At 50.4% G+C, this 12,859-nt stretch overlaps 1 protein-coding gene across 2 annotated transcripts in view; it reads left to right on the forward strand.

Annotated features, from left to right (window-relative positions):
• The first annotated feature begins 11,847 nt into the window (after positions 1–11,847).
• Positions 11,848–12,859, forward strand: part of KDM5B (lysine demethylase 5B) — a 47,295-nt gene continuing 46,283 nt past the window's right edge. Inside the window, exons 1-2 of one of the 2 annotated variants that reach the window (XM_032203113.1) lie at positions 11,848–12,049; positions 12,722–12,725. In XM_032203113.1, the coding sequence (XP_032059004.1) occupies positions 11,916–12,049; positions 12,722–12,725 (138 nt within the window). In that variant the 5' untranslated portion in view covers positions 11,848–11,915. Of the gene's footprint in view, positions 12,054–12,721; positions 12,726–12,859 lie in introns of both variants that reach the window. The other variant, XM_032203112.1, reaches the window with a different exon arrangement.

Consider the following 12,859-nt stretch of genomic DNA (forward strand, 5'->3'; position numbering starts at 1 on the left):
TAAAGTAGATCACGAGTACCATGGAGTTCCTATTGCCAGCACCACGGCTGCCTTTAAAACTTGTGTTACCAGCATGTGTAGGAGCGGATTTCTAAACAGGGCTTTAGTGTATAGTTTTTAGCAATCTGGTTTTTTTGGGGGGGGGATTTTTCTTTTCATTATGTGGGGCCTGCACGCTGTTTCCTGCTGTTTGTTTTTTTGTGGTCTATTACACATACGGGTTACCCTGTAGGATGCTGCTGCTGCTGGGAATTGGCCCCCAGTGTCAAAATGTCCTTTGTACAATGCACCTGTACAAAGATGAGTTTGTGCAGGACAGCACTTAGCATTCTTGTAACAGGATTCTGCATACCAAAAGCTGAGTTCTTTGAAAACCCTGGACTATGGAATCTCACTCAGTGCAGTCATTAGATTCGAGATGCATTATGCTTTCAATTTTCCAAGACAGGTAATGCAGCTTTGAGAAAATAGCAAGCTGAAAAGCTGCCAGGGGTAGGTTTAACAAGAGATGCTTGTCACCTGTTAAACGTTGGACTCATGCTGAAAATGCACAGAGTCACATCCTCCATCATACTCCATTTTTCTTTGTACCAGCATTAGGAAACCTGCTGTTTCATTAGCTAGTGAGCAGTTAACTCGCAGCGTAGGCATATGCATAGTGAGCTAAGATAAGATAGTGTTTTTCTCAGATAGGAAGCCAAGGTAGTTACAGCAGGAAAATCCTGCTAAAACTGATCTTGCTTCAGCTAGCTGCTGAAATCCTTAAACATGCTCTAATTGCTAGCTGTACGGTAGAATTAATGAATGGGTGGTTCATTTGTTTCCTGAAAGTGTAGAGGAGATCCTGTACTGAATTAAAATCTGAGTAAGACCGAGTACCTGAAACTTCCAGAAGCTAAGATTTTCAAAGTGACAGGGAAGTGACAACCTTTCTTTAAATCTGAACTTCTCATGCGTGTCTTCATCCCCATTCTTCTGCTTTGAAAATAGTTCTGTGCCTGTTTGCACAGGCAGAAGTGCAGGCATTACCTCCTGGTAGCTAAATATATCTCTACCTGCGGTGACACAGCTTTCTTCCATTATTGAGATTGGCAATTAATAGCTATCACCTGATATAGAATAACTTTATGACTCATTAAGTGGAGGAGGAGGAGGAAATGAGCTGGAACCCATGGTGGATTGCCATGTAGTTCACTAAATTGCTGGTTGTATCTGTAAGATGTGCTCTGAGATGGTTCTGGTGCCATTCCAATGGAATGCAGTGCAACAGAATCTGACTTCCACCCACTCTGTCCTCTGAATAAGCAATATGAATAGTTTTTAATGTGCTAGTTATATATATAATATAGAAATTACATGTGTTTATAATTCCTATAGTAAGTATGCCACTGTTACTGTACGAAATTCTTTCTACATTTTAACTCTCTGGCCAGTATAGGTAATAAGGATACAAGTGCACGTGCTTGGCACCCTTTCCTACAGAGCAGATTTTTCTTCAAATCATGTTAGGAAGTGCTTTTGTACTTCAGATACCTTGAGACCACTTGGATAACATCTACCCTATAAGACTGTTGCTGAATAGAATCAACTTTTTAGGAAAGCGGAGCTCTTCGGAGTTTTAGTTGGTAAGTGAGCACTGTCTGAAAAAAGTGGTGGTAGTGGTATCAAGGATTTTCTGGCTTTGCTTTGTGTCTTTCTTGCTCTGTAGTAGTCATACAGAGTCATACATTAATATCTCACTGGCAGTTTAGTCATGGAAACTTACAAAAAAGCTGGAACAGCAAAGTCAATTCATTATTTTGCTAATGCACTGCTGTAAACGTAGATGAAGTTTTTGATTATATTATCCCAAGCCTGCAGCCTTCAGTCTTGTTAGGCCTTCTGCTGACATGCTGCTTACCAAATCCTGCAGGACAAGCAAGGAGGATGTCATTCTGTGCTCAGCTCTGCAGTTCTCAGCCAAATCTGCTTGTGTGTAGCAGCAGACAGGTCTCCACGTCTGATACGCAGTGCTGCTGATGTGCTGCCCTGTGCCATTCTCTTCTAACTTCTTAAAAGCCTTTTTCTGCCAAATCAAACTGTCTGCCTTTGTACAAGGTCAAGTTTTCCTGTAGGAGATGCTTCACAGAGACAAAACTTCAGCTGTTGATTATAATACAGAGCTATTTTCATGTACCAGGGCAGCTTTTCACAGAAGTACTGCAACATAAGATCCAAGTTACTTTTCAGGCGGTGTCTTTGTGCTGTTGAGTTCATATTTCTTTTGCAAGTCTTAAAAGTTTGGGAAGAAAAATCAGGTGATTAAACAGATGCCACGTCTTATGTAGGCAGTGTGCATTACCAGAGGCTGGGAAAGTACAGAGGAAGTGTAATTGAGGCTCCTGTCAGGACTAAGGAACTGGATTAGGTGACTCCTGATCTCACAGATTCTTACATCGTGTTTATACTCACTCAAAAGAGAAGATGGTTTATGTTTGAACTCAGAAGTTCAAACTGGGCTTATAAGTGAATAGACTTATAGACTGGGCTTATAAGTGAATTTGGCAGTAAAGAGCTGAACAATTTTTCATCCTATTGCAGGACGTAGGAGTGCTGTAGGAATTTTCTGTGTTTTCTGTGTATTGGCAAAGCGATGATGATTGATCCCTTCTCTGTATCAGTCTGAAATAGAAGGAGCAACTTCCAGGCTGTGTGAAGACTTTGATCTACAGATTTCTTCTAAAAGTTGGGCAAGGGGTTTAGAGGCTCGTAGTTTCAACTCTTAACGAAGAGAAGGAACGAGCGTGATGAGGTGGAAGAAATTAGAGTGCTCTGGAGGTAATGGAGGTGCTGGCTGACAAGGGCCTGGGAACTACCAGGAGACTAAAAGGGTGGAAGGGTGAGAGTCATACGAAGAGCAGAGCCTTTTGTGGAGCTTTGCAGTGAGCTGAGTCTGTTAAACCCCAGGCTCTTCATCTTCCTGATGCCAAGTCCATACCCACTGGCTTTGTGTGTTGAGTCAGCTGTGGTACCTTCACAGTTCCTCTGCAGCATTGTTTTACTTTCCTTGATCTGTCAAGAGCTTGGAGTACTTGGGCATAAAAAGCTGAATTCCTCTTTTCAAACGCTCTCTAGAAAACATCTGTAAACACTAAGTGATGATCTAGAAAACATTCTAGAAATACTTGGGAAAATGTTCTTTTATAATATTTCCTAATTTTCTAATATTTAAAGCAGTAGAAATATGTAGGAAAACTTCAAAGCCATAAAGGAATTACTCAAAGAAAGTGCATCTTCTTAAAGCAAAGGTAAGCACCTAACCCACTACGTGAGCTCAGCTCTATTTTTAGGTCTGCCCCAGGCTTCCTACGTGATACCAGGAGGTGTGCTATGTTCTCAGTTTTGGTCCACTGTATGCCAGTTGCATGTTATGTTGTCTGTAAAATGGAGCCGTTGTTGAGGCTGAGGGAAGAAAAGGGTTTGAGTGTCTTTCTACATTTCAGAAAGTAGGAGGAGTTCTGATTTCAGGTGGGAATATTTAAATATTCACTTTGTAAGAACAGGACTGGAGATCAGATGCTCATGGAGAAGTTAAAATAAGAACTTCAAGATAACTTTACAGGCTTGAGTTTTTGTGCATATGGATACAATCAGAGCACCAGAAAGTCTGTCCCAAATGTGTTGCATTAATACTGTTTCGGCATTTCTCCCACTTCAGCTCTTGGAAGTGATGGATGTTTAACTGCTATTACACTGCGCTGCGTGCCTGTTCGTGAGTGTGTTTTTTCTGTAAATATTTTAGCACTGAAATGATGAGATGCTATTGCTGGTCTCTATGTGCATATTGCTCCTTGAGCATCCATCTGTGAGCTTTGCTAGTCAGGCAGTTCATCCAACAGTGATGAGTGGAGGAGATACTTGTGGCCAAATGCTGTATGGTTGGGTAAGGTTCCTTCTTCCAAATATTAGACTTGGATGTGTCACCTGTGATCAGTGCTAGGTCTGCTAGGATTCTTTTACCTTATCAGGTAGTTAGGGAAGAAGATGAAACCAACAGAGGGCTTTTCCTGTCTCTTCTAATGCTAATGATAGAATTGCATGAACTTCCTCACCATGTGCTTGTTGAAGGTCCAAGCCCTTTCACTCCAGAACTGTGCATTTTACTTCCAGAGACTTGAGTAGGGACAAAAAGAATCCTTCTCTCCAGGATGGCTCAAACTTTCTCAGCCTGTGCTCAGTGTTCTGGTTCTGTCACCTGTGAATTTCGTTAAGGTAATGGCCTTTAAAGGTTCCTGGTTATTGTGTGTGTTCAAATCCTTTTTCACAGGCAGGTGCTGTGCAAGTGGGTCGTAATGCTTCATGCTAGGGATGAATTCCAAGCAGTATTCAAGAAGACTTCGAAGACCTTAAGCATCTCCACATTACTTTTTGTCAGAGCTCGATGGCTACAACTGTCAAATGCATTTCATAGTCTTACATCACCACTTGCAAAAGCTGCTTTTCAGTTGGCTGGACTGAGAGCAGAGATCTGTGGCTTTTCGGTTATTTCAAAACCCAGTGTGTGGAGCCTGCCTTGGCTGAAGGCTGCAGGTATGCATTGTTTCAAAGAGATGCTAATGTAACGTTGTCTGGCATTGTTTTGCAGCAGGTCTGGAGGTGACCTGGTGCAATTCTGCACCAGCTGTCAAAGCTATGTTGCACGCAGAGCTACTTTCAGTTTGGTTTGAATGCCTGTGTCTGCTGTTTTGGGACGATCTAAGCTATCTGAACTGCTCCCACTGTCCCTGCACTCCCTATTTCATCACCCCTACAATCCTGTCTCTGCTCTTGCACTGGTTCTGGCACTGTTTTGTGTTAAATGGGCAAGAAAACTCATCTTGGGGAAGGGAAAAGGGTGAAGCTTTCTTTTAGCTTCATGAGCTAAGATGGCTTAGCATGGGATCAGCCCAGGGCCAGAGCTGGTGTAGGGGAAGCATCGGGTGGGTGCCACGGGCCAGCTGCAGTCGAGCCATAGGCTCAGTGAACCACAGGCTCAACCATGGTTTGGTGCTGACTGCTGCAAAATGGTTTCTGCCTTTGTTCTTCACGACTTATGGAGTGTTTATGTGGAATGCAGGATCACGTGCACGCATCAGTGGAAGTGTCCCAGTCACGTCTCAGCACGTTACAGAACAGCTTCTGCCATAGTCCACAAACGCTTTTGAAAATGGTGTTAATGCCTTGCAGCGAGCACATATGGCACCCAGAAATGGAGGGTTTCCTCTTCCATGGCTTCTCTCATCCAGGCAACAGTTTCTGGCCCTCCTAGGCAAAATACTTCCGTTTCTTGTCTTATTCTTTTGGCTGTTTAGTGTTTATCTTCCTCCTTGTTTTCTCACTGAGTCTGTTTCTTGTTCTCTGCTATTAAGAGTTATCAACATTGGTGAAGTTCCAGCTCCGTGTATTGCAGCATGTGTGCACTGGCTTCATTATCTGCAGTGCTGCAAGTATTTAGTGTCTGCGACGTGTGTCTGCATGTGAGACTTGTCTGATGAGGCTGAGTGGGGCAGCTTGTCTGCATATTGATTCAGACCTTGTTCATAGTTGATCGGATGTATTAAATACAAGCCTATTGCAGAACACTTCTCAAAGCACCTAAGAGCTGATGCACCCATTTTTTGCTAATTGTAGGTGCTGGCAGATCAGGAGCAATCCTCACTGTTGTACTCGTGGTCACTGGGAAGCTTATTTTCTTGTCCAGTCTTGTACTTTCTTGCAAAAGATGCTCATCAGTTGGGTATTTTGAAATTTGTCTTTCTTTGTGGGATGTGTGGGGTTGCACAGATCAGCGCAGTAAGCCGGGCCTCCCACGGAACTTGATTTTGGGAAAAGCCACGCGAAAAGCCCCCAGAACTTGCTGCATTCTGAGGGTCTGATTTCTGTTTATTTTAGTAGTTTATTGCCTGTAGAGCTCCTAAATTCTTTCCATTGCCAGGTTATTTAATCACATCCTTTCTCCTTTGAATGCCTTCTGGCTCCCCAGCTGGCTTTAAACCTCCCATGCCATCCACCAGATCCTGTAGCAGGCCGCCTGGTTGTGATTCATGTGGCTTCTCACCACCTTTGCTTGGCTAACATTGCCATCGTGTATGTGATCAGTATTATCTGAAACATTTTCTCCTTAATTCGTGTAGCTGTGCCATTTCTCAATGTCTAAATCTCCTCTATAAGCAGTTTCTCCAGGGCTCTTCATCAGCGAAGGCTTTTAAAACCCGGTCGTATGTTCTGATTTGTCTGTCCAGCCGTAGACTCATTTTTAATGCATTTAAATGAGGCACCAGGGCTTAGATGACTTGGTGCGTATCTGCTGTTTGAAACCTGGGTTGGAGTTTGGGCTTTCTGCAGTCTTGGGCCTCTCTCTGTGTACTTGAGCGAAGCGTGTCAATGCATCCTGAGCACAGCTGTGGGTTACCTGGGCACAAGGATCCCTCAAATCTTACGTTCTTGCTCCTCACCGCTGCTTTAATGCTCCCCTTTGTCTAAAAACAAGTGAATCCTGGAGCAGATCTGGCAAACTGGGGGGGGATTTCAGCTGCAGCTGAGAAAGGAAGCTTAAGTAGGAACAAGCTTTGTTAATTAAACACTTTCTCTAAGACCAGCTTCCGTCCTTACCAGGCCCTGTGTATTGTCACCGTGCGGTGGGGAGGAGGGCAGTGGGCTTATCAGCGGTGGTACAACGTGTCTGCCCGTTGTGATAGCGGGCTCGGTGAGAGTGGCAGAAGGTGCAGTTGGTACGGTCTCTTCAGAGCAGTTTTTTTTAGCGCTGCTTCCCCTTAACCCACACAGAAACCACAGCTGAATTCAGATGCTTCAGGGACCGGTTGTGATAGCACTTTCTGTTTCACAGCAGCCAAGGGGCTGGGGGTGATGAAGCTGCACCTTAACTTCTGAAAAATTCTTCTTTCTAAGAAAGATTTGAGCTTTGTAGCTTTGTGCATCGTGGCAAGGTGCATTTCTCCAGTTACCCCATCGTACTGCAGGGACTCCATGGGTAGATTCGTTTCCCCGAGCATCGAGGTCTAGACCTGAACTTGTCAGCGCAAGGGGTTTTTAGGGTGAGGTTCTTCTGACCTAGTTTAGCCACCAGCTGGAAGATAATGACTTGGGCCTCACCCTCGCTGACTGCCCAAGCGCTCCGTGGATGACTGCTCCCTCGTCAGCCTCCACACTTCACCAAATCATCCCACCCTCTGCACGTCCTGCCTGGCAGCAGATTGCGGCCCGGGTGCTATTAGCACAGCGAGGAGCAAGCAGGTACAGCTGGAATTTGAGCGTGAGTCAGCAGCTGCCCGAGAGCGAGGAGAGGCGTGTGAAACAGCAGCACCTCAGCTCTGCCTCTGCAGCGCTTCCTACGGCTGCGGCTCGCTTATCCTTGTGCCCATGGGAGCCCCGCCGTGGATTTGGAGTTAAGACCTCACTCAGCCTTTAATAGAAGCTAATGACAGGGCACGGGGCTCTCCGAATTATTAATAAAAGTCACGTTGAAGGCCGTTGCACAACTGTGCTCGACTTCCCATGCTTGAGCGTTTGTATTTGGCTTCCACATGCTAACCAGCTGTTTTTACCTGTCTGTTGACATAGTCCCCACCAGGAGCTGTGTGCAGCTGTGGGACTTCCGTCCTTGGCCAGCCAGCTCAATTCTAGCCCACAAAAGAGGCTCAGATTTCCTGCCCGCCCCTTCAGTGTGGCCCCTCTGCATGGTTTCCTGTAGCTGACATGTTCAGCCTGCAGCCTGAAGAGTTAAGAGCTTGCGGTGCTCGTTCGGCTTCTCCAGAGTGCAGAAGGCATGGTACAGATATGAGGCCTGCATGTTGTCAGCCAGCCCAAAATAGGCTAGGAGTAAGGAGCACATCTTCTGGAAGAAAAGCAAGAAAGTACTCAGCTAGGTACTGATGCTGATGTTTCTCCATACTTGCAGTAAAAGCTGCTAAAAAAGTACCGAATTCTTCTACATGAAAGAAGGCTTCTCAGCCAAGACAAAACACGAGGGAGGCAAAGAGTTTGGGTCCCTAGCGCCGAGGCAGCAGTCAGCACAATGCCTACAGCCTGCAAACTGAGCTTACAAAACTTCCATAATCTCACATCCAGAATCTCCTATCCTTCCATATTTCTAATCAGGATCCTGAGATTTCAGTAGCTTGACACTTCTCTGAGGAGTGACGTGCATCAGCATCTCTGGGAGCAGCTGGCTTTCTCAAATTTAAAACCCTTTTCTAGCCTTGATGATGAAATTCAAACCACTCTGCAGGTTCGTACAAGCTGCTGGTTGGCCCAGGAAAAACTGGTTTGGTTTGATCTGTTACACATTCTGCTTACTAAATATGTTTGTTCCCAGGAATCTATTTTCTTAAAGAGCTGAGAGGCTCAGCATATTTCCCTCCCTGCCCTGTGCTGTGAACATGTAGTATTTTAATTAGGCTAAGCTCTCTGATGAAACGAGTGCTTTGACTTCAATGGAGTTTCACTTATCTATGACTTAGGGAAAAAAAAACTGGCTGCAGCCTCCCTGTGCGGCACTGAGCCTCTCTGGACCTGGGAGCGTAAAACTCTGGGCTCTCGTGGGCAGGATCTGCTCCAGCTTGCTTCTAGGTAGCCCTGGAGTGAAACTTGTGTAATATTCGCCTTCTTTCATGACTTCTGCTAGTTTCTGAGCTGCTGGGAGCAGTTCTGGTCTTTTTCAGTGCCCAGAGTTGCAGGTACATCTGCTTGGAGATGCAGGGTGCAGTCTTTCCTAAAGCTCATCTCCATTCCCAGTGTTCCCACTGTCCTAGGCCAGTGCAACCAGTGCTCAGCGGGTGCTGGGAGAGCTGTGGCTGCTCTTGCTGTGTGACAGGATTAAACTGAGCAGGGTCCAGGCTGCTGGGATGAAAGGTGTTGTCTCCGGGCTGAGGTCCTGCTTCTCCCTAGCCCCTCCAGGGCTTACTCCTTAAGCAATTGCTACCTTCCTATCCAGACTTCTGCCACCTCATCTTCCCTTCAAGAAATCTGCTTTTTATCCTTGGGTTATCTCTTGACAACTCGTATCCCTCCTCTGATCAACTGAAGATCTTTGTACTAAGTGTTTTTTCTTCCCCAGTAGTAACTTCCAAGGTAAAGCACCTGAGTGTTGTTTTTTTTATTTTTTTTTTCCATCAGAGTCCCACAGGAGACCTTTGTACTTGATTTTATCAGCAGAAATAATCCTTTTAAACATGCTCCTTCCAGCTGACAGAACAAGTACTTGGGGAGTCATTACCACAAAGACTATTCTCTGTACCTCAGAAACCATAGTTGTTTAGGCATCCTTAAGACTCCTGAGAAACTCAGACCCAGAGTCACTAAAGTAATGTTGCTCAGAGCTTTTTCCTCGGTGCCAGAGACCCTAGAGTTTTGGATATGGTGCAGAGCAGCTGTTCCAAGGCGATGAAGCAGCTTAGTTTTCTCCCCAGACTGCTCTTAGGTGACTTGTACTGGAGGTTCCCTTGGTGTAAAATGAAAGTATTAACAGGAAAGTATAAAACAGCTACGGTGCGTCTCATGTATATGGTTAAAGACTTCTCATTGTTGCTCTGCTTTTGTACAAGGAAGTGGGTTCGCTGACTTCTCTAAGCTGTGGATAAAATTTAACCAAGGAACTTGGAGGGACGTCGTCCTAGAGCTCATGAAAACCTGAGGTGCTTCCAACAACTGGGGTGGCTGCTGGGCTCTGAGAACCCGAGCCTGGCTGGCTACCTAAAGCCAGATCAAGGCGTGAGTCATGGGGTGAGCTTGTCTGTGCAAGAGCAGGGCTTTGAAAAGAGCTCGGCTCTTAATGCAGGAGATCCCTCCCTTTGTCTTTCCTTCTGCCCCTTACAAAAGCAGTCCTTCTTCTTCTTCTTTCTAGGTGAGGAGAATAAGTCTTAACTCTAAACTGTAGAAGCGACTCCTCTGTACTTAGTTTCCTATTTATTTGAATGGTAAGCAGAAGTTCCGAGAGCTTACAACTTCCTCCTTCCTCTAAATAATTTCATGAATTAAATTCTTGTGGCAGGGGAACAGCTGAATGATAGGAAATCGGTAGGGTGAAAGTTCAGGCTGTGTTTGCCGAATGGTATCAGCTTTGAAATTATTAAGCTACCCTGGGCCTTGGATTCCTTCCTGAATCACCACCTGGCTGCTTCTGTGCTTTTGGGTCCTGTTTCCAGCTCAGGTGTGTTTGACTTTCTCAACTGCTGTATTAATAAAAGTGCTTTTGCATGGGATTTTGATAATACCGGGTAAGTTTTATTCAAAGGGGCAAAACTTTAGGTCAATAGCTGAAGTTTTAAGGAAGTTACAGCCTGACTGTGCTTGCGCGTAACAGCCACGTTTCAGTGGATGAGCAAAAAAATCGCAATTTGGGAGCCCCCAAGGCAGGCTGAGGCAGCGGGTGCAGGAAATGGCGGCGTGGGCCCGGGCTGAGGGCTCCCCACGGGGCTGTGCTGGGCTCGGTGCCGCAGGGCGGGCTGAGGGGAGTTAGAACACGGATTGTGGAAGCCTGGAAGGGCTCTACCACCGGGGCTGTGCCACCGGGACCCGAAAAGCTCCCGGAGAGCGACCGGCGGGGCCGAGCTGAGCAGAGGGGCGATCGATCACGACGGCGCCCGAGCGCCTCTGAGGCGAGTTGAAGAGGGGCGGGGCCTCCTGAGATGGGGGCGTGGTCACCACGCGGAGGGGGGGCGTAGCCACAAGGGGGCGTGGCCAAGCCGTGGGCACGTGCGCTACGTGCGGCGGGGGGGGGGAGGATGGGGAGGGCTCCCCAGGCTCCCTCCGGGGCGGCTCCCCGCGGCCTGCACCCCCCCCGTAACCCCCCCCCACACACCGGGGGCTGAGCGAAGGACAACGGGGGCGCGGAACAAAGGGACGCGGGTGGGGAGGGGGGGGGGGGGAAATGCCGTGAGGGGAGCGGGGCCGTGACGGCGGAGCGAGGCCTCACCGCGTCCGTCCGCGGGGCCGTGCCCGCAGACAATGCGTCCGCGCGGCCCGGCGAGGCCCCGCCCCCCGGCTGTGACGTCGCGGCGGCGCAGCCAATGGCGGGCGGCGGAGAGGCTCTTTAAAAAAAGAAGCGCCGGCCGGCGGCGGCCGCTGTCAGCTGGGGCGGATCCCTCCGCGCATGTAAACACAGCGCGGCGGGGCCCGGCCGCGGGGCCCCCACAAAGGGAGCGGAGGGGCTGGGGAGGGTGGTTGGGAGGTGTTGGGGGGGGGGGGGGGCACCGCGGGGTCCCGAGGCCTCCCCGAGCTCTCCCCGAGCTCAGCGGTGCTGGAGGGGAGCGGCTGGGAGCGGGGGGTGAAAGGGGGCCGCGCACAAAGGCGTTGGGGCGGACATTTTGTGAGCGGGGCCGGGGCTCCCCCCCCCCCCCACAACCCGCCCCCCCACCCCACATAACCCCCACTAAAGCGCCCGTGGGGTCCCGGCGAGGCGCTGCTGAGGGCTCGCTGCCCCCCGTTCCCCGCCCCTCAAGGCTCGCAGCCGGCCCTTAACCCCCCCGTGAAGGGCGGGGGGGGTCTCGAATCTTCGCCCCCCCCCCCCCCCCCAACCACTTGGAGCCCCCAACCCCTCAACCGGCCCCAAGCCCGGGCCGGGCGCCCCCTCACAAAGGCGCGTGACGGGGCGGGGCGGCCGCCGCCCCCTCCCTCGCTCCCTCCCCCTCCGCCCAGCCCGGGGCGGACTCTTTTTCTCTCGTTCTCTGCCTTCTTGCCCCCCCCCCCTACCTCCCCCGTTACCCCCCCCCCACCCCGAGCACCCCTCCCCTTTACCCCGCACCCCCGCCTCCTCCCGGCGCAGGACGCGCACGTCCCGTTTGGAGGCGGCGGCGGCTGGCGGAGGATTGTTCGGTGCTGGTGGTGGGTGCTGGTGCTGGTGGTGGTGGTGGTGGTGGCGGCGAGGCCCGGGCCGGGCCATGGCCGAGTTCCTGCCCCCGCCCGAGTGCCCCGTCTTCGAGCCCAGCTGGGAGGAGTTCGCCGACCCCTTCGCCTTCATCCACAAGATCCGGCCCATCGCCGAGCAGACCGGCATCTGCAAGGTGCGGCCGCCGCCGGTGAGTGCCCGCATGGCGCCGCCGGGGGGAGAACGGCCTTTGTGTGGCCGCACGGCTCGTACCGGCACCCGGCCGCCCAGCCCCGGTGCTGCGGGGTGGCGGTGCGGGGCTCGCTGCCCTCCCCCGGGGGCCCGCAGGTGCCCCCCGGGCAGGTGGGGCCGCTCCCTTCCCCCCCCCCTTCCTCCTCCTCTTCTTCTTCTTCTTCCTCCTCCGCTGAGAAGTTTGGTCGCCCCCGGGGCTGGAGTGGGGGGGCTCCCCGGCCTCCCCCCGCTGCCCAAGTGGCTCCCAAGTGTTGGAGGTGCCCGACACGAAAGTGGCTGGAGCCGGGGGGGAGGCTGAGCCGGCCCCGCCGCGGCTCCCCGCAGGCTCTTCAGGCCGAGCCGTTCCTCTCCTGCCTGTCCCCAGCTCCCCCCCTCCAAAAAAAAAAGTTCCAACGTGGCCCCAGGCGCTGTCCCGGAGCCGCTGCTGGGGGCGAGCAGCCCCCGTGCAGAGCCCTGGAGGAGGCAGCTGCTTGGGTGTTGCCCTCCATGTTGGCATTGTGGTGGTGGAGGGCTGGGGACACCGCTCCTCGCCTCTCCTCGCCCCCTTCCCCCGGGGCCCGGCCCTAGCCCTGGCTGGGGTCCGGCTCAGTTTTTATTTGATCCAGGTAACTATTTCCTCAAGTTGAGCGCCGTCCAACTCCGCAGCCCGGAGTTGGAGTGGTGTCTGTGCGAGCTGAAGCCTAGGCAGACATGGCCACCATTTTAGAATGCAATACACAGTGGGAAGAGTAATAAGCCTTCATCTTCATCATCATCACCTCGACT

This window comes from Aythya fuligula, chromosome 25, assembly GCF_009819795.1.
Source record: "Aythya fuligula isolate bAytFul2 chromosome 25, bAytFul2.pri, whole genome shotgun sequence".
Taxonomy (NCBI): Eukaryota; Metazoa; Chordata; class Aves; order Anseriformes; family Anatidae; genus Aythya; species Aythya fuligula.